The 22,224-nt window shown below is 40.2% G+C and overlaps 1 protein-coding gene across 1 annotated transcript in view; it reads left to right on the forward strand.

The window, feature by feature from the left end:
* The first annotated feature begins 5,399 nt into the window (after positions 1 to 5,399).
* Positions 5,400 to 22,224, forward strand: part of HDGFL3 (HDGF like 3) — a 59,803-nt gene continuing 42,978 nt past the window's right edge. The window contains exon 1 of the mRNA XM_045561583.1: positions 5,400 to 6,068. Within this exon, the coding sequence (XP_045417539.1) occupies positions 5,985 to 6,068 (84 nt within the window). The 5' untranslated portion in view covers positions 5,400 to 5,984. The remainder of the gene's footprint in view (positions 6,069 to 22,224) is intronic.

A 22,224-nucleotide genomic window follows, 5' to 3' on the forward strand; every position in this document is an offset into this window, starting at 1 on the left:
TGACAATGACTACTCAGAGACCAGAGGAAATGCACCAAGGGACCAAGGGGGGACACCACCTGCACCTCTGGAGGAGGCTTAAGGCACTGACCATGACCAAAGTCCTCATGGATATTTATTGCAGTACAACAGCAGGGGAGTAGACGGGAATGAAGAAATGGGAGGAAGTTACTGAGAGGTTAATAATGGAAAGAAGGAACATGTGAGGCACAAGATGTAGTTTCCTTCTGCCAGCAAACCTTCACTGCTGATTGTATCTACTTCAATGGCTGTTTTCAGCACGCACTGTATGCAGTGCTGACCTCAAAGATGCCCTTAAGGCTTTTGGCTCAAGGGGTCTGACCTGTAGTTTCCTACACTACTCCATCCTCTCTCTCATCATCATCATCACTTGGGATTCCACATTAGACTTTTTCAACATATCTCACAGACAGAAAAAGAATAGTTTATAAATACTAACTAATGGAAAGCTGGTGTGAGTATACTGTGTTCTTTTCTGTTTCTTCCTTTTTTCTCTCTGGGCTTCAGTCTTTTCCTTCTGATCTGTCTTCCAGGCCACTAGCTCTATTCAGCTGCATCTAATCTGCTATTAAACCCTGCTTCAGTTATCTGTTGCTACCTAACAACCCAGCCCAAAATTTTGTAGCTTAAAACAACTGCCACTATTATTTGCTCATGATTCTGTGATTTGGGTAAGGCTCAGCGGGGATAGCTTGTCTCTGAGCCATGTGGTGTTGGCAAGGATACCTTAACTGGAGTTGAAGGATCCACGATGGCTTCACTCACATGTCTGGCACCTCAGCTAAGGGGACTAGCTCAGCCTCTTTCCCCACTCTTTCTGTCTCTCTAGTCTTTCATTCTCCAAGACCTATCTCTCTCCATGTGCCCCACTTTCCCACCATACTAGCAGGGTATATATAATTCATTACATGTGGGTTGCGACTCCAAAAGAGTGAATACAAAAGCTGCTAGGCCTCTTCATGCCTAGGCCTAGAACTAGCCAGCATGATTTCTCCCACATCCTTCAGCTGGTTAGACACTCTAGCCTCCCAGGCATTCTGCAACACTGCTTCATCTGTCACAGTTTTGATTTCTTCACCATTCTCCTTGTTCTCCATGGATCCTAGGCCTAGAACAATGACTGATGTATAGCAATACTCAACGAATATTTATTAAATAAATGAATGCACAAATGAATGCTAACCGTTGAGCTAATGCAACCTTCCACAGCATATGCACTAATATTGGAACGATACTAGCAAAAATGGTAGGCAAATTTGTAAATTCTTCAAGTCTTTAATATCATCTACATGTTAAACCTCCTCTCCCCAAAAACTAGTAACTCAGTAAAATTAACCAGTTTGTTCCTTGGCCTGGGACAGGACAGTGAAGGGGTTGAGATTGAGAACAATCTCAATGGAAACAGCCTTTGGGTTCAAAGTCTCAGGAGAATTCCCAGGACCTGAAACAATCCCCCTTTCCTTCCCCAGATAAGATCCCAGGTAGCTCAAGCAGCATCTTCCAAGACCATTAACATGTTCTGAGGTTACTGTTGAGGTGTTCTCTGCTTCTCTACTTGATGGCCTGAGTACAGTTGCTGCCACTGTGGCAATGCTGGCTGACCCCAGCCTTTGACCCCTACCTCCTATCACAGCCCATATTGATTTAATGGTGCCTTTGGCCAACATAGAACTGCCCTTGACACTCACACTGAAGTGGGATTTCTCTCTCTCACCACAAGTAGTATATTACAGTTCTTTTTTTTTTTTGACTCCCAAGAGGGTGTCAATATCTGATAGCACTTTCTTTTTCAATGTGAGACTATTTCCCCTAAGACTGCATCAGAAGGCATTTGAGAGATAGCTCTAGTGGCAGAAGTAGTGGAAACAGACTCTGATGCAAGGTCCAGAGACCTCTTCTGACATGCTGATTGTGTGTGTGTGTGTGTGTGTGTGTGTGTGTATGATATAAACATCAATTGTTCCTGACTCTTTCCACAATTTTGTTCACCACACCATGTTAACAACAACAAATATAACAATATCAGCTAACATTTAATGAGCACTCACTATGTGCTAGGCACTGTTCTAAGTGCTTTATATGTATCCTACATAATTTGGGGCTGAGGAATAGATTTTAGGCAATTGCAGCATCATAGAATGTGAATGTGGGGGCAAGATTTGAAGGAACTGTTAGAGTTTTACTAGGAAGCTGAATCAAGATATGAAAGGAGAAGATGAAAACAGGATCAAGTGAACAAAGTATGTGGATGCATATGAGTAAGAAGAGGATGGCAAAAGAGATCAAGGAGCCAAGGGCAGGGAGAACTATTAGCCTACAAGGATTTGAGGATACTAAAATCAAAAGTGAGCAAAGAAAATTGATATTATCCCCATTTGTGAATATATTTCCTTCCAAGTTTCAGAAATAAAATTAATGTGTTCTATTTTGATAAAGCAAATAGATCAGCTCCAGGGGCAACACTGACTAAAATAAAATACATCAGACTCTTTTAATGGTCCTAGTGATATCTCTAAAGGGTTACATATTATCTGTTCAATATTTGAATAGAGCATTGTTCTGGAATATCCACAGCTCAGTCCTTTGCATAAAGTGGAGGAACCAGTCTGAAAGCTCTGTCTGCAGTGAAAGCCACAGGGCAATGCCTCATCCCCAGCAACAACGTGTTGACAAGGTGGTCTGCATCCAGCCTGACAGATGGGCTCTTAGCCAGGCACATTTGGAGATTCCTGATGACCAACCAGAAAGCCCTGTGGGCATATTATTAAGTCTGGCTTGGTCAGGGCATGAGAGTCAGACAAATGACCTGTGCTGAACAATCAGACCAGGCTCAACTGCAAACCTGAAACCAAAGCCTAGACTGGTAGAAATTTCCACCTTCTCAAAATAACCAAACTCCATCAATTATCCCCTCTTTGGTCTCTGTCTTCGACCACTCTATTGGCTGCTTTTCCTCACTACAAACTTAAATTTCTCCTATTTTTACAAACCAGCCAAACAATCACAACAGAACAACTCTCCCTTTATGCTTTCTTGCTACCCCTTCGCCACTGCTGGGAATGAGTTGTCTACACTTCCTGCCTCCACATTTTCACCTCTCACTCACATCTTAAGCCACGGCTCTCTGGTTTCTTCCACTACTATTCAGTGAAACAGTTCCCAACAAGGTCACCAATGACTTTGCAATTACCAGATATGATGGACCCATCTCCTTCTGTACCTTACTTGGCTTCCCTGTGGCAACTATCTGGACATCATCTTTCTTCCAGAAATTCTTTGACTCCTTGGCTCCTAGGATATTACATTCTTCTTTTTCTGGCTGACCCTTAGATGTTGGTGTTACACAGTCTCTTGGGCATCCTCCGTCATGGTTTCAATGACCACTTGTATATCGAAATCACTCAAATCTCTACATTATGCCTTGACTACTTTCTCTAAACTGTACATTCATCTGCCCACTGAACATCTCTCTGGATGCCCCATGGAAATTTCGACACATCCAAAACCACTCATGATCTCATCTCCAAACCTGCCCATCCTTCATGGATTCCCTCACCTTGGTGAGTGTCAAAACTAATCATCCTGTTGCTTAAGCCAGAAACCAGGTAATGATTTTTGACTCCTCCTTCTTCCTACACACCTGCCACCCAACGAGTCAGCAAGCTTGATCTCAATCCTTGTCTTCTCTCTCCTGGTGAGAACCTCTCAACTGAGGTCCTGCCCAGCCTCTCACCCTCAAACCTACCTGTACACTGGCCAGCAGAGTAATCTATCTAAACTCAAACTATGATCACGTCCCTCCCCTGCTTAATGTCCTACCAGGGTGGCCCTCCAACTGACCACCTTTTCCCTCTCATTTCTCTCCTCTCCCGCATATCTACCTTGTGCCCACAGGGAGATTGGCCCATACAGGCCAGCAGCTGACAGATCGGGCTTTGGCAGCTAGTCAGAGGGATTTGGGTTTGGCATGAGAGGATATAGGAATCGTTCTACAGGTTCATGAGCAGCACGTGACATAAAGACAGCTGCACACAGCAGTTCTAGAAGTGAGAGACAGTAGCAGATTATTAAAACTGAGGCAAAAAGACCTAGACTAGACTAGTCTTCCACAGTGAGAAAAGATGAAAAAGTGAACCTGTAGGACAAGTAAGGGTAAATAACTTAAAAAGAAAGAAAGAAAGTCAGGAGACGCAAGTAGTAAGGAAATGCATTAGTACAGTAATGCCAAAGCACTATTAACAAAGTAAACAATCCACAGGAAGTCTGGAGACTTTAAAGCCCCATTATTGGAAGCCCAGCACCAGGGAACAAGACCAGGGGTTAAAACACACCCACACCATTCCACAGGGAAGTAAGCAAGGCAGATGCCGGAAAACTGTGGCTTCCATAAAAGGAAGAGAGGGCAGGGAAGCCTAGAAGAGGGTACAGACACAATGAGAACTGTCCTTGTGACAAGGTGAAGGCCACAGAAAGTCAGCTGCACTCAGGAGCTGTGCCTGCTGACCCCTTGAAGGAGGTGGGCTTCAGGATGATGAAAGAAGCAGTATTCATTCACTGGGCAGACCCAAAATGACGCCTTGCATTATTTTATTTAATCTCAAATTAAAGGAGGGTGTTAGGAAGATTCTCGCCCCTAAAATGTCTTTGAAAGCAGCCCGCTAAGGATTCAGAGTAAAATAGTGGTAAACGCACATGTTGTTCTAGACCTAATGACCTGTAGACCCACATAAATCACCAGAACCGGATGCCAATTTCAAAAACGTCGTCCAAACGGTTGCCAAGATCCAAAACGAGTGACCTGCCAGAGTACATCCTTTTCACAAACACCGCAGGCCTGTGAAACCCACACAGAAAGCAGCATAACCGCTTATGGATTTTGGACTCCTGCGGATCCATGTTCGAATCCCGACTGTGCCCTTCAGCAAATGAGAAAAGCCCCCATGCCTCCGGTTAAACAGCTTGCCCCAGGTGGGTCACACCGCATTGTTAGGGGCAGACGGGGGCAAGAACCCGACGCGGTGCTGACTCCAGAGCGTGCTCCCTCGGCAGCCTGGTGCCAGGCAACGGGTCCCTCGCGCAGCCCTCCCCCGGCCTGGAGCGCCTTTGTCCCCCACTTACCGGAGAGCACCCGCGGAGGTGGTCGGCGGGGGGTACCGGGCAGGGGTCGAGCTAGCGGGAGGTGGGCGTGGGGCCGGGGGCGAGAGTGGGGCGCCCCCCGGGTGGCGCGGCCCGGCAGGACCGGGGCGGCGGGTGGTGATTGGCTGGGCTGCGGCAGGCTGCTCGGAGCCAAGAACAAAAGGGAGCGGGCGGCCGGCGTCCTCGGAGTAGGCGCTCCCGCCCGCCCGGCGCGGGCTTCGGTGCTGGGGGAGGACGCACCCGCCGCCCGCCGCCGAGCAGCCGGGCTGGCGCGCTCGGTTTCTCCGCGAAAGCCGGCCGTGTACCTAGGAATTAACCGGCCGGCGCGGGAGGGGAGGGGAGCGGGAAGCGGGGCGGGGGGGATGCTGAGCGCGCGCGAGAACAATAATAAGATCGTGTTTGCGGTCGCTGCCCGAGGAGGAATTCGGAGCAGACGTGAGGCCCGGCGCTCGCGCCGCGCCCGGGAGCCCGGGAGGGAGGCCGCCGGCGGCGGCATGAGGCAGGCGACGCGGCGCCTGTGAGCAACGCGCGGCGGCGGCGGCGGCGGCGGCGGCGGCGGGGACCTCGGCGCGGCCGGACGCGGGCGAGCACAGAGCGGCCTGGGGCGCCCCTCCCCCGCTGCCGGGCCGTGATTTGCCGGGCCTGCTGCGCCCCCCGCCCACCCCTCGCCTCAGCCGCCGCCTCGCCGCTTCCCCTCGTCGGAGCGGCCGCTCGTCCGCCCGGCTCGAGGCCCGTGGGGAGCGCGGCGCAGTCCGTCGGCCCGCGGGGGGGCGGCCTCCCGGCATCTTCGCGGCGACCAAGGACGACCAGGAAGGGGAGCGGCCGGGATGGCGCGTCCGCGGCCCCGCGAGTACAAAGCGGGCGACCTGGTCTTCGCCAAGATGAAGGGCTACCCGCACTGGCCGGCCCGGGTGAGTACCGCGGCCGCGCGCGGGCCCGCCCGCCCACCATTTTCCCTTCATGATGGCGCGCCCGCCCCCTTTCCTCATCGCCTCGGCCCCGAGCCCGCGGCCGGGGCTGAGGCGCGGGCAGCGCTGCGCGGAGAAGACGGAGCCCGGGCTGGGGCCGAGGGCTCCCGGCCGCGCCCGCACCCCGCCAGGGCGGCCATCCTTCCGCCCACTTTCGAAGGCGGGTCCGGCCCCCGCAGGCCGACGCTGCCTTCCCCCTGGAAAGCCGGTGGCGACCCGGGAAGCCGGGCCGGCGGGAAGCGGGCCTGGGGGGGCCTTCGGCTCCGGCGGGGTCGGTAGATGCCCTGGGCGCCGGGGAACGTCGGGGCAGGTAGGGGAGCGTGGAGCAAATGGCTGGCTGCGAGCCGGAGAGCGCCGGCGGCGGCAGATCCTGGAAAGGGGTAGTGGTCACCCAGAGGCCAGCGGGAGCCTCTTGGCGGTCATTCATCCGTCTCTTCGCCTTCCTGACTTGTTGAGTTTTCCCTGCGCGCGATTCCAGGTGCCCCGCCTGCCCCATCATTGTCCGGGGGTCCGTGCCTCCCTGGCGTCCATCGTTCTGCAAACCGACTCCAGGTAGCCGAGAGCTTGCCCCCGAGCACTGCCTGGTGGGTCCGAGCAAGCTCCTTGTGCCTTTTCACCTCCATGTTTGTTTTAGATTGAATCCTAAACCTTATTCTTGGCCTCCCACTACAGTCCACAATAGCTCTCGCTTCCTACATAGCGGGCTTTTTCTCTGGAAAGCATCTGCATGGAATACACAGCATTAAAAATTTTTATTAAGCCCTTTGAGGAAGACACACAACACTGCCATGTGTGCGTTGTGTTTTAAAATAAATCCCTTTTTAAAATTTTGTAACAGTTGACAATGGATTGCTTGAAATAAGACATATAGTGAAAAGGAGGGTCAAGGTATCTTGGAGACTGCATTGGTAGTATCCTTAAGAAACAGAAATAAGACATGGGGAAAATTGGCATATAGTGTGAGCTCTAAGATGTTGTATTATAGCCAAGTGAAGATAGCAAGACCAAGGAAAAAAAATACACCCATTCACAAAAGGAAGTGACATCATGGGTTGCCAGACTGAAATTTAGTGAAGTTGAGGTAATGGATGGACATAATCACTTATTTTGTGTTTGGTTTGGCACGACTGTAAAATGGAAAGAACACTAGGCCAGGAATTGGGGGACCTGGTGTCTGGTTCAGGGACTAATCATTTCAACTGTCTGCATATCCATTTCTGCAGCTATAAAATAATTATCTCTAGGATCCTTTCCAACACTAACAACCTCAGATATCAAAAGGAAAAAACAGTCTTATTCATGTTCCATTAGGCTGTGAAAATAACTTCTACACATTGGCACTGCAGGTTATCCTTAAATAAGGCAAAGTTTTCAAGGAAGAATAACCGCTTATTTTTTATGCTGTAGTACAATATTGCTTAAAGGGGCAAGGTATGTGACTTTAGGAGTCCTTCAGGGAATCCCTGAATATATTTGTCAAATAAGAAATAAATAGCTTTAGGGCATTATGTATATATACAGTTGAAAGTGAATTAAAAGTTACCATCACTGGTTGGTCATTTCCTTGTAATTTAATGGCTTTTTAAAATCTTACCTTTGAAAAATATCTTCTGGGAGTCAAAAAGAAAACAGACTTAAAATTTCATTAATTTCATGAACATGTTGCTTTCACAGGTTGGCCACCTGTAGTAATTTGTGGAACAGGAAAGTGCTATACATTTGGTTCTAGTTGTACATCTAATTGTGTATAAAATTCCTAGAAGTTATAATTCCAAACCAAGGCAAAATGGAAAGTAAAATGAGGAAACAAAGTTAGGTTTTTAGATTTAAAAAATCGATACAAGAAAAAAAAAAATCTGTCTATTCACATTTAACATGAGCTCCTCAAAGAAAGGACCTGAGTCTCTTTAAAAAAAAAAAAGCGTTATTTTGAGTAACATGTTGTAATTTTCAAGGAAAGGTAAATGTTAGAAAAAGAAGAAAAAGATAATTTGAGTCCCTACTCTTGGTTACAGTGCTATGTGCTTCACATATGTTCTCATTTTATTTTCATCCCAATTCTATGAGACATTTTTCCCATTTTATACCTAGTTATAGCTTTATAGATGATAATGTTATAAAATACTAACTGGAAAAAAGTTCTGTTTATTCAGATTTCAAATACTGTCACTTGATATGAAGGCCAGTCATGTGATGATTAGAGATAAAACCTAGGAGGAAAAACCTGGGGAGACAGAGCTGGTCCATGCAGGAATGGAGAAGCAACTTCTCTGCTGTAGGGAAGATGTTTGGTGCTAGGCAGCCTCTTGTGAGGAATGTGGGTCAAGAGGATCAGAATTTGGACAGGTTGGATTCACCTCTTGGTTGGGCTTTGCACTGTTACCTTGTGTATGTTCTGTAATCTTTCTAAGTTTAGTTTACTAGTATATAAAATAGGGATAATTCTTACCTCACATATATAGAGTATCTAAAAGCACCAAGCAATGGTGCTTGAATGTTCCTTTTTCCTTTTTTAATTTCTAACTTTCCCTTGTATCACCACACTGTTCTTAATTATCTGTCAACTTTCAGTTCTTGAGTAGATTTGTTATTTTTTCAACATTTTATCATGAAAAATTTCAAATATATAGAAAAGTTGAAAGAATTGTACAATGAATACCCATATATCTACCATCCAGATTCTACAATTCCCTACTTGCTCTGTTACGTATCTATTTATATATTCATCCCTCTGTCCATACAGAAGTCCATCTTATTTTAATGCATGTCAACTTAAGTTGCTGATATCACTATTATTTACTCCTAGACACTCCAACATGCATACCATTAACTAGAGGTCAGTATTTTTTATGGATTCTATTTTTTTCTTTTGAGGTAAAATTTACCTCAAAGAGTGAAACACATTTGCCTTGACTGTTCCATTTAGTGAGTTTGACAAATGTAGACACTGGTATAATACAAAAACCTAACAAGGTGTAGAACAGTACCCAACAAAGTTCTCTCATGCCTCTTTCTGGTAGATTCCTGTCCTCCCCCTTCTTTCTCCCCCACTATTCAGTTGTGTTATTTTAACATTAAATAGTAGCTGGCTATTTGTAATGGAGTATACCTAACTGTGTATGGGTTTAACAGTGAGAAGTTCTTCTATGCCTATAGGTTAGCTAGCTTAATACTAAAATATACTAAAACAAGAATCTCTGAATTCTTTTGATTGTTTACCCTATTGGTAAAAACAAGTGAGCATGCATTCCTAATATATGTAAATTTACTTTAAAATTATATATACATGTAGTTTGTACTGCTACATATATTACAAAATACACACAAAAGAAGCTAAAAGGAATGACAGATGATATAAATATTTTATGTTTTAAAATTTTTGTTGGCAAAATATTTTAATAGTAATAGATTAAGTTCATACTTTTAAAAGTCTTAATTTTTGGAATATTTTTTGCCTGCTTCTTTGTGAGATCTGACTAGATGGATGTTCATAGTTTTTATCCTTTAAAGAGATTTTCTGGAATAGAAATGTCAGCTCAGCCATTTCCTTGTTGTTTGCTTGCTCTTATATTAGTATTTTTTGTGTGTGTGGGACTCTCCTTTTTTTTTAAGCCACTTGTTCATTTGGTTGAGAGCTAGTTCAGTTAGAAATAGATATTCCATAATTCTGCTCAGACACATGCAAATGGCAGTAAATCGCAGTATACCCAAAGTGAATAAACATAACCATCTGAATAAAGGTACTATTGTCAATTTATATATTAAATATTAGTAAAATTTACTTTTTAGCTAAAAGAATAAGAAACTAAAATAGAAACTCTATTTTCTTCTCATACCTCCAAAAATCATCTTGTGTATCCCTTGAGATGTGAATGCTCTGCTTATATTACCCCTGCTCTGAAAGGTGGAAAAACAAAAAACAGTACAAACAAAAAGCCTCAAAACTTGTATGCTTCAACCAAAGGGCTTTTTTAAATTTAAAAACTTTATATGAGAATTCTCAAATATTGCTAGGAGAGTAAATTGATACAATCATTTGAGAAAACTGGCCTGATCTACTAAAATTAAATGCATGTCTACCTTGTGACCTAGGAGTCTGTTCTAGGGATATACCCAAAAGAAATGAGTGTTTATGTTCACCAAAAGACTTGTACAAGAGTACTCATACATAGCAGCTTTATTCATAATAGAAGACTGGAAACAACTCAAATGTCTATCAACCAGAGAATGAATAAACAAATTTGTAGGATATTCATACGATGGAGTACTACTTGACAATAAAAAGGAACAAATTACTGATGTCCACAAAAACATGGATGAATCTTAGAAACATAAGGTTGAATGAAAAAAGCCAGACTCAAGAGAGTCCATTCTGTATGATTCCGTTTATATGACATTCACAAACAAAACTGATCAATGGTGATCACCTTGCAAGAGGGGAATTACTCACTGGGAGAAGGCACTGGAAATGTTCTGTATCTTGATCCGGATGGTGGTTACATGGGCATGTACATATGTAAAAATTTATTAAACTGTACATTTAAGATTTGTACACTATACAATATGAAAGTTATACCTCAGTTTTAAAAACATACATTTTATATGAGGTAGGGAGTAGAAGAATCTGTCATGCCTCTATATGGATTGAATTTCACCATTTTTTAGCTTTCTGTGAGTTTTTTCTCACAGGTCCTACCAAGTTGCACCTCCCTATTCCCATTTGACTATTTTAGAAATTTCATTTACTACTTCAGAGCATTCTACTTAGTTCTGGTTTCTGCCTGTCTTGTTTGTTTACCTGCATTAGAGTTTTCTCTTCCTTTCATACTAAATCACTACTCATCATATTTTTTATCTAGCTCTCAACCTGTCATTTGGTAAAACTTAAGAATAAAGCATTTGACCCTACCATTTTATCATGCAGATTGAAGAGCTGAACTCTTAGTGAGTTTTTGTTGAATACCTACTCTGTGTAAGTTACAGAAGTATAGTTTTTATCATTTTTCTACCAACAGATTAAATTTGTGGCAGTTTTAATACATGATTATAAAGTGTTTCCATATCCTTTATTAATAAAATATTTGTTGGGAATCCTCAGTTTTTGATCCATAGCACTTTCAGGGTTTATTTGCATTTGACAATAAGCTACTATGAGATTTTATTTCTGGAGACCATGCCACATAGTTTGTTTTCAGGAAATCACTCTGGGACTTAAATTCTTTTTAATCTCAATGTAAATAAGATGTTTATAATCTTCGTTACTTTGGCATTAGTCCAAAGAAGTTCATCAGTGCTTCAGTCCTCAGGTAGAATAACACAGACTCACTCAGCCTTTTCCCTAGGGACTACGTTCCCTTTGCCAGGAAATTGGCACATTGTCTCATTTTCTTCTGCTTAATCTGGGAGCAGATAGGAAACTTAAACTCCTAATACCAATATGTACATTTTCCAGTGCTCCTGTTTCAACCAGATGAATCTGTGTTCCTGGCACCTTCCCTTTGGAATGTCCTAATGAATATTGTTCCCCCTTGATTTGAAAAATATTGTTAATTCTCTGAAGTCGGACTTCTACTATAAAAGATTGTTTGATTCTTTGGAAAATATGACTTTTTTGAAAATGCCTGTTAACATTAGAAAAGCATAGTAGGCCAGTACTTACAGTAAACATAATAGGTGAAGAGCCCAAATATTTTTACTTATTAATAGAGAAAGTTCTCTATTGTGAAAGTCTCCAGATGTTAGGTCAGAGTCCAGTCCACTTGATGTAGTTATTAGCCCACAGCAAAAAATTGTCCTAATCACTTTAAACAGTGCTACTGAAAGCATGGTCAGTGTCCTATTACCTGTCGGTGGCAAAATAGGTACAGAAATTGAGCGTAAGAATATAGAAACTTTAAAACAATTTTATGGAATTGCTTTATGTTTGTGAATCTAATAAAAAAAATGAGGCTTCACTTTGTATGCCTTTTTCTTCTTCTAATAATTCATTTTTATTTTATTTTATAAAAATGTCAGTCTGTAACAAAGTAGAAATTTAAAAAAACAAAACTGATTCTTCACCACAGGTAGAGTAGAAGTGCTGTAGTGGTCCTCATACCTAAAACAATTTGCTCGTACTATAAACTGTTTAAGCTGTTGTCAACTATGTAAAAGAGGGAATGAATTGACCTTCATGTTATAAACATTATATTATTACAAATAAGATTTATTTATAGCAAAATTTTTATTACACAGGTAATAATGTTCATTGTAGAAATATTAGTATCTCTATACCTAGTTATAAGCACCATGAATATACACTTATATATGTAGGTATATAATTTTTGTAATATATACAGTTTCACAACCTTTTCCCTCAGTTAAACACTGTATTTTAAATGACTTTGAATGGCAATTAATATATTTCTGTAACATCATTTGTAATAGCTATCTGCTAATTTGTAGTGTGGACCTATTTATTATATATTATAATCACTTCTTACTATAGCATATTTAGAGTTTTTTTTAGTTTTTAACTATAAAACAAGACTCAGACACATTCGTTTAACTAAATCATTAGTTATTTCCTTAAGACAAGTTTCTAAAAACTACATTTCTGAGTCAAGAGGCATGTGCACATTTTAGAGCTTTGGATTTGTATTGCCAAATTGCCATCCAGAAAAGTTTTGACTATCTTACACACCCATTAGCAGAATAAGAGAATACCTGTATTCTCACATATTCATTAAAAGTAAATGATTCACATTAAAAAAATCTTTATCAATTTAATAAATACAAATAATTAATTTCTTTAGTTACAAGTTAGACTGAATATATATATCATGTGAGGATATGTATCAAATCATATATATGTGTCTTGATTACAAGTTAAGATAAATATATATGATAACATTACTATTAGGTAGATATTATCCCCAAGACTCAGCTGAAGAAATTCACCCAGGTCATGCAGTTAATAATCCCAGACCAGTAAGAATGCCACAAGAACATAAGAAATGTGACATTAGATTAGGTTAAAGGACTGAAGAAGCGTTTGGCAGCGTGTAAGAAGACCATATATTCTATACGTGGAACCCACAAGTAGCTGTGAAACTGACAGTCTTAAATCCAAGAATATTTACTATAGTAGATTATATTATCTTTCTCTAGACTATATCTATTCGAAAGGCCTTTGACACAGGGGAGTATATAAACAAATAAGACATTAGTTATACATATGGAGAAAGCAGAGAACCATTAAAAATCAATTGTGAATGAATAGCATGGTGTCATCTTAGATACAGATTCTAAAACTTGTGTGTGTGAGAGAACACATATACTTTGAACATCAAATAGGGTAGTTATATAAGAGTTACTGGTTCAGTAGAGCCTAGAAGCCAAATCATAAAAATGACTTAATTAGCCTGTGTAGATTTTTGCCAGTTTACTGCATTCCCCATCCCAATAACAACATTTTCCTATGTTAATTTACTGCCATTCATATAGATAATCTTTCAGCCTGATTAAAATAGAGGATAGAGGTAGTAAATGAATTTTTCTATTAATATCTGCTTCTTGCCTAGATAAGAATTTACTGCAATTAGTCTGGTAAATAACTATCTGTATGGTCACAGAGAGCCACACAGAATTAAAAATAAAAAGAATAATCTAATGATTGATGAGCTCAAGCTTGCAGAATGATATCTTCCAGATTTCTAAGGAAGCCCTATAATGTAGGGAAAGAAAACTAGACCAGGAATTAAAAGACAAGTACCTAATTCCACCACTGTCTTGCTTTGTTAGGTTGGGCATCTTTTAAAACCTCTTTGTAAAATAGGGAGGATGATAATTCTTACTCTCTTTCCCTTCTTTTTTCTAGGAATCAAATGTTAAAGTATACATGAAAGAAGTGTTTCCTAATTAAGTTCTGATTAAGTTGCTAAATAATTACCTACCAGGAACAGAAAACTCCCTATTTATATAATGCAAGGCACCTAGTAAAGTCTCGGTAAATGCTTCTGTGGTTTGGCGGGTGTGTTTTTCAGCAGTTTCTTTGTGGCTTTATAATAGTAAGTTGGCTCTAGACTTGGGATTTGTGGGGACTTACCATTGTTATCCCTCCTTCAGATTCCTGAGTGTGATGGGCCATTTCTGGAGTTTCCATGGAGCTTCAGGATTTGGAGGCAAAGTAGACTGGACCATGTTGGCATACAAAAAGGATATATAAATAAACTACTGTTCCCATTTGATCACTGAGATTCATGCTCTGAGCAGATTCTCTAAGTGTGTAGGCTACCCAGAAGTGGAGGTGTCAGTGTAGAAGAATCAGTGGTAGCTGCAAGGTAGCCTCTATGGGAACTCAATTCTTGATAACATAGTAGTAACTTCTCAGTTTCTATTTGCAAAATTTGTTTAGGATTAGAGTTGTTACAAGTGATAAGTTCAGTAGTGGTTAGTACATATAAAAATGAGTTTCACAGAAGATTAAAGAATTTTTATGTAGGCAGGCATGTCAGAAAATAAAGTCATAGCTTTAGATGTCTATTTCCTTCTTTGACATTAAAGTAGAACTTTATTATTAATAACATCTTTAATTTTGGAGGAAATGCATATTCAGAGGGAATAGTATTATAAATTCTCAGTTAATTTTTTTAGAGTTAGCATATGTTGAATGAATTGAAAATTCCCTCTAGACCTCTGTTTGGCTTTCAAAATGAGACCAACTGTTTTTAAACAAGATATAACTTTTCTTAACCTCCTTCACTGGACTGCTGCATGAAGATTAAGTAAATAATTTTGAAAAAATATTTAGACCTTGGAAATGAGTAATTGTTGCTGATTGATTCTGTTGCAGTCTACTGGTTTTCAGATTTTTTGGACTGTACCCCACAGGAAGAAATAAGCATTAATTGCCATTCCGTCATACAAGTGTGGGGGCATACATACCCACATACATGCACACACAGCTATGGTTTGGATATGGTTTGTTTGTCCCTACCAAAACTCATGTTGAAGTTTGATCCCCAATGTGGTGGTGTTGGTAGATGGGGCCTAGTGAGAGGTATTGTGTCATGAGGGCAGATCTCTTATGAATAGCTTGGTGCTGTTCTTGTGGTAGTAAATTCTCATTCATTGGAGACTGGACTAATTGTTTAGTTCCTTCAAGAGTGGGTTGTTAAAAAGCGAAGTTCCTTCTGTTTGCTCCTTCGCAACATGACCGCTTCCTCTTGCATCTTCTCCACCATGTTTTGGTCTAGCATGTGGCCCTCACCAGAAGCCACACAGATGCTGGTGTCATGCTTCTCACGCTTTCCAGCCTGCAGAACCGTGAGCTAAATAATCCTCATTTCCTTATAAGTCACACAGCCATAGGTGTTCTGTTACAGCAATGCAAAGCACTGAGACACAAACACCAGAAAATTTTTTTCACCAAATCATACTTACTATATGTGATACATTCTGATATTTTTATATTCTGTGTAAAATCAGGTTGCAACCTACTAAATCCTTTTCACTGCCTACAGGTTGAAAAACATTGGTGTGGTCTCTTAGGCCAAAGGGAAATTAATCTATATGAGTTGTATGTGTTTATGTGGAACAGAAGTTGGATTTTTATGTGATGGTGATTTGTTAACAGTCCTGAGTTTTTTATTCTGCCATAGCCACAGTCTTACATGAAGGTCACATAAACATAAGAAATTAAAGTGATATTAGGTTGTTTATCCAGGCCAGTATTTCCCTTGATCTCAAAAGGTTAGATACACAGATCAAGCATTTTTATTCTCATCTTCTTTCTAATCTTTGAACTTCAAATGTATCCACAACTATCTTGAAAGTAATTATAGTTTTATATGTTTATATATATGACTTCTTAAGAGTAATAAGGTCCATATATTTGCTAACTACCTAGTTACATACAGTGTTTGGTTACATAGTGTTCCCTGCCTAATAACATTGAGGCTCTGGGGTTTTCTAGTGGGACCAGACAGACTGTAGAGGTATAAGACTGTCTATTACTGAAGATGAGGAGCTTTTGTTAATTCAGAATACTTACAGGTAGGGCAGGTTTGTGATGCCCTCTGAAGTGGATGTAAAGTCTGTGGGACAAACACATACCTAATGTGTTATGTATTTACTTTTTAAACACTTTGTGCCAATCAAAAAGAGATTTCTTTGCTACTATGAGATAGAGCAATCTCAGTAGAGAGAACCTGGTATTGATGATAGGAAAGCATTTTTCAAATTCTGTAAAAGAGGTATTTCTGAAAAGTTACAGTAAGCACAGTTTTGTATCTCACATCCGGCTCATTGACTTACATAAAATGTGTACATTTCTATTAGAAAATTGCCCCACTATACTAAATGGAAGTATTTTGGAATAAAAGAAATATTAATCTTATTGATATTTAATTGTTATGTTATGCCAGGTATTCAAGAACTCTGGCTGTTCTCCAGCACAGCCTTTTATCGTTATTACTGTTACGGTTTACTGACCCTATCTCGTGCTGTGCTGGGTGGCAGGGGAAGGACAAAGCCTTTGAAAGAGTTATGAAATATGATGGTCTCCATTTTTCATTTTTAATAAGTTTCTGAGGCAAAGATTTATTTAACTATGAAGGATCAGGTAACCCAGAACAAATGCGCCCCTGTTTTTATATTGTTATAAAAGCAAATGACAAAAGTAGAGCAGCTTAACAAGAGCAGGCAGTTGGAGAGATTTGTTGATGTGAAATGGAGATGATGGCGATTGAAGACTCCTTACTCCACTAAAACTGCATTTTCGTTATCATTGTAAACCCTGCCCTTGACCTCTCCTTTCTTCTAGTATGCCACCCCACCCCACCCCTGCCTTCACTCCTTCCTTGTCCAAATTAAACCCCAAATGATAACTCTAGTGGCTCTCACCCATCTTCTTTTTACTTTGATGCTTCACCCTACAGACCCCTTCCTGGGTAATTTTTACAATCTGCCTTCTCTGTTCCAGCATAGACATGCAGACTGGGGCTGCTCCAGAATTAATTTCATCTAGGTGCTCAATGCTATTCATCAGTCCTGCTTGCCCTGGGTCAGCTCCTTCTGTATCTTCCTCAGCTATTCGTAGATACTTTTACCATTCTCTTCCAACTTCTTTCCCCTTATTTTCAGCAAATTATTTTACTTTCATGCTTCATGTGTGAAGTACGTGAAGGTTTGAACTGCAACTTATCCTTTGCTTATAAATGAAAATTCCCTCTCTCTCTCTCTCATTTTCTTTTCTTTGGTATAGAACACATTTGTGCCCCTTCTCTTGGGAGGCAGTAAGGTGGAAGAGGAAAAGCTCTGTGGGCAGATGAAGCTGTTTCTATGTGTTACCTCTGTCTCTCAGCGGATGAATGACCTTGAGCAATTTACCTAATCTCCTTAGCTTCTGTGGACTCATCTGTAAAATGGAGACAATAATGCTTTCCTTTCAGGATCTTTTCAAGGATTATGAATGTAAAAGGGCCTGGAGTTTAACAAATGATCGGAAAATGTTAGTTTTCCTCCCCTTCACCCCTTTCCTGTCCTTCTTACTGAGACCCTCTTCCTCTTGTTTGACCTCATCCTTTTCCTTCTTTCATTCAACATTCAATACATATTTTTTGAATGTTTGCTATGTTCCAGGCATTAAAGTGCTGGGGTAGGTACTAGGGGTAGAGAAGTGACCCAAACAAAGTCTTTTTCCTCACATAACTTAAGCCTTGTACCCTTAACTAGCTGTTTTTCTTCAAACTGGAAATAATCTCTCTTACCTTTCAGGCATTGCTCTCTCTGCTTTCCCGGGTAGCCAAGCTTCTGAAGAACTGGGCCGTGGTGTCATTCTCTCCCCTCTCCCACTGATCACCGTGACCTGCCAAGCCAAACAACACATTCCGCACTTTTGACTCGGTGGAATTTAATACTGCATTTAAAAAATTATCTTCCCTTGGCTTCCCACATGTGTTTCTTTTTTTGCAAGTTTCTTCCACCTCTCTGACAGTGCCTTTGCAGGTTGTTCTTTGGCTTCAGCCACAATTCTTCAAGATAATGTATCTTCCAAACCTCTATTTGAGGCCCAGATTCACTATTGTGAGCTTCAAATCCAGAAATTCATTTACCTACTAGACAGCTCCATCTAGCTGTCCCTCAGGTGCCACAAATTTATTGTCAAAACTAATCTAGCTGTCCTACCCCACCCAAGTATTCCTCTTAAAGGCTTACTATCTAACCAGTCACCCCAAAATACTAAGACCTCCAGTCATCTTAGATGCTCTTTTTACTTTATCTCCCATATCTTATTGGGTACCTTATGATGTCATGATGGGCTCTACAAATGGAAACCTGTTGGTATTAATAGTCCTGATAGAGAAAAGTGGTATGAGATTTGATTTATCGTGTAGCTCAGGACAATGTAAGGATGCTAAACTCAAAAGAATCTAAGGCATATTTATGTTGTAAACAGGATATATTAATAATTTCAGCAGAACAGTATGAAATTAAATTAATGTCATGAGAATTTTATTGGTATCAATTTTATTTCTATTTAATATTTAGATTTTATCTTGGTTTTATAGTGTGTGGTTCTAACAGTACTATAACAAGAGGAGTTTATACTTATATTTCTGCATATTTCAGAACCTATAGAAACTGCATATATCCATACCACATTTTGTTTATCCTTTCATCAGTAGATGGGTATGATTACTGTGGGTTGTTATGAATAACGCTGCAGTAAACATTCTTAAACAAGTTTTTAAGTGGACTTAGGTTTTCAGTTTTCTTGGGTATATGCATAAGAATATAATTGCTGGGTTATGCTAACTCTATGTTTAACCATTTGAGGAATTGTCAGACTCTTTTTTTCTTATGAATATTTAGAATTTTATTCTTTTTTTTTAATTTTAGAATATTACGGGGGTACAAACGTTTAGGTTACATATATTGCCTTCATACCACTCAACTCAGAGCTACACATGTGCCCATCCCTCAGACAGTGCACACCGTACCCATTAGGTGTGAATATTCCCATCCCCTCCTTCCACCTGCCCAACAGCTGATGAATGTTACTTCCATATGTACACATAAGTATTGATCAATCATTACCAATTTGATGGTGAGTATATGTGGTGCTTGTTTTTCCATTCTGGTGATACTTCACTTCGGAGAATGGGCTCCAGCTCCATCCAGTATAATATAAGAGGTGTTAGTTCACCACTGTTTTTTGTGGCTGAGTAGTACTCCATGATGTACCTATACCACATTTTATTAATCCACTCATGTATTGGTGGGCACTTGGGTGGTTTCCACATCTTTGCAATTGTGAATTGTGCTGCTATAAACATTCGAATACAGATGTCTTTTTTATATAATGTCTTTTTTCCTTTGGGTAGATGCCCAGTAGTGGGATTGCTGGATCAAACGGTAGTTCTACTTTTAGTTCTTTCAGGTATCTCCATATTAATTTCAATAGAGGTTGTACTAGTTTGCAGTCCCACCAGCAGTGTATGAGTGTTCCTATCTCTCTGCATCCACACCAACATTTGTTATTTTGGGACTTTTTGATAAAAGCCATTCTCACTGGTGTTAAGTGATATCTCATTGTGGTTTTGACTTCCATTTCCCTGATGATTAGAGATGTTGAACATTTTTTCATATGTTTCTTGGCCATTAGTCTGTCTTCTTTTGAAAAGTTTCTGTTCATGTCCTTTGCCTACTTTTTAATGAGGTTGTTTCATTTTTTCTTGATGATTTTCCTGAATTCTATATAGATTCTGGTCATGAGCCCTTTATCAGGTGTATAGCATGCACATATTTTCTCCCATTGTGTAGGTTGTCTGTTTACTCTAGTAATAGTTTCTTTGGCTGTGCAGAAGCTTTTTAATTTGATCAGGTCCCATTTATTTATTTTTGTTGTTTCTGTGATTGCTTTTGGAGTCTTCATTAATTCTTTGCCTAGGCCAATTTCTATGAGTTTCTCTAATGTTTTCTTCTAGAATTCTTATGGTTTCATGTCTTAGGTTTAACTCTGTTATCCATTATGAGTTGATTTTTGTGAGAGGTGCGGATTCTGTTTCAGTCTTCTACATGGGGCTATGTTTAACTCTATTATCCATTATGAGTTGATTTTTGTGAGAGGTACGGATTCTGTTTCAGTCTTCTACATGGGGCTATCCAATTTTCCTAGCACCATTTATTGAATAGGGATTCTTTTCCCCAATGTATGTTTTTGTCTGCTTTGTCAAAAGATCAGATGGCTATATGAGGATGGTTTTATATCTGGGTTCTCAGTCCTGTTCCATTGGTCTATGTCTCTGTTCTTGTGCCAGGACCATGCTGTTTTAGTTGCCATAGCCTTGTAGTATAGCTTGAAGTGTGGTAAATTGTTGCTTCCCAATTTGTTCTTTTTGCTTAAGGTCGCTTTAGCTATTCAGGTTCTTCTCTGATTCTATATGAAACTTAGAATTATTCTTTCTAGATCTGTGAAAAATGATGTTGGCATCTTATTAGGGATTGCATTGAATCTTTAGATCACTTTGGGTAGTATAGACATTTTAACAATGTTGACTCTGCCAATCCACGAGCGTGGTATGGTTTTCCATCTGTTTAGGTCCTCTGCCATTTCCTTCCTCAGTGTTTTGTAATTCTCTCTGTAGAGGTTTTTCACCTCCTTAGGTAAATATAGTCCTAGGTATTTTATTTTCTTTGTTGCTATTGTGAAAGGTACTGATCTTTGATTTGGTTCTCAGTTTGACTGTTGTAGGCATATATGAACACAGATGATTTGTGTACACTGATTTTGTAACCTGAGACTTTGCTGAACTTATTTAGCAATTCCAGTAGTCTTTTCACAGAATCTTTGCAGTTTTCTAGATATAAAATTATGTCATTGGCCAAGAGCAGTAGTTTGACCTCTTCTGCCCCCATTTGGATGCCCTTGATTTCCTTCTCTTGCCTGATTGCTCTGGCTATGACTTTCAGTACTGTGTTGAATAGAAGTTGTGATAGAGGGCAACCTTGTCTGGTTCCAGTGCTAAGCTGGGATGCTTTTAGTTTTTCCCTTGTTTAGTATGATGTTGCCTGTGAGTTTCTCATATATGGCTTTTATCATTTTGAGGTAAGTCCTGTCTTTGCCTATTTTATTAAGAGTTCTTATCATAAAAGTGTGCTGAATTTTGTCAAATGCTTTTTCCACATATATTGAGAGGATCATATGGTCTTCATTTTTACTTCTGTTTTTGTGGTGAATTACATTTATAGATTTGTGTATGTTGAACCATCCCTGCATCTCTGGGATGAAGCCCACTTTGTCATGATGGATTATTTTTTTGACGAGCAGCTGAATTTGATTTGCTAGGATTTTACTGAGGATTTTTGCATCGGTATTCGTAAGGGATGTTGGTCTGTAGTTTTCTTTTTCTGTTCAGTTCTTTCCCGGTTTTGGTGTCAGGGTGATGTTGGCTTCATAAAACGTGTTAGGGAGGATTCCTTCCTTCTTGATGTTGTGGAATAATTTCTGTAAGATAGGCACCAGTTCTTCTTTGGAAGTCTGGTAGAATTCAGGTGTGAAACCATCTGGTCCAGGACTTTTTTATTTAGGAAGGTTTTTTATTGCTGCTTCAATTTTGTTATTTGATATTGGTCTGTTTAGGGGTACTGTTTCCTCCTGATTGAGCCTAGGGAAGCTGGGTGTTTCTAAGAATTTGTCCATTTCCTCCATATTTTCAAGTTTATGTGTATAGAGATTTTTATAGTATTCATAGATGATATTTCGTATTTCCATGGTATCAGTTGTAATTTCTTTTTTTTTTCATTCCTGATTGAGTTTATTAGAATCCTTTCTTTCTTGTTTCTGGTTAATCTAGCAAGAGGTGTATCAATTTTGTTTATCTTTTCAAAGAACCAGGGTTTTGCTTCATTGATGTTTTAATAGTTCTTGTATTATCGATTTCATTTAGTTCTGCTCTGATCTTGGTTATTTCTTTTCTTCTGTTGGGTTTGGGATTGGTTTCCTCTTCTTTTTCTAGGTCTTTGAGTCTATTCATTAATTGTTGATTTGTGATCTTTCTATCTTTTGGATGTAGGCATTTAAGGCTATGAATTTTTCTCTCAGGACTGCGTTAGC

Source organism: Lemur catta, chromosome 9 (assembly GCF_020740605.2).
Source record: "Lemur catta isolate mLemCat1 chromosome 9, mLemCat1.pri, whole genome shotgun sequence".
Lineage (NCBI taxonomy): Eukaryota > Metazoa > Chordata > Mammalia > Primates > Lemuridae > Lemur > Lemur catta.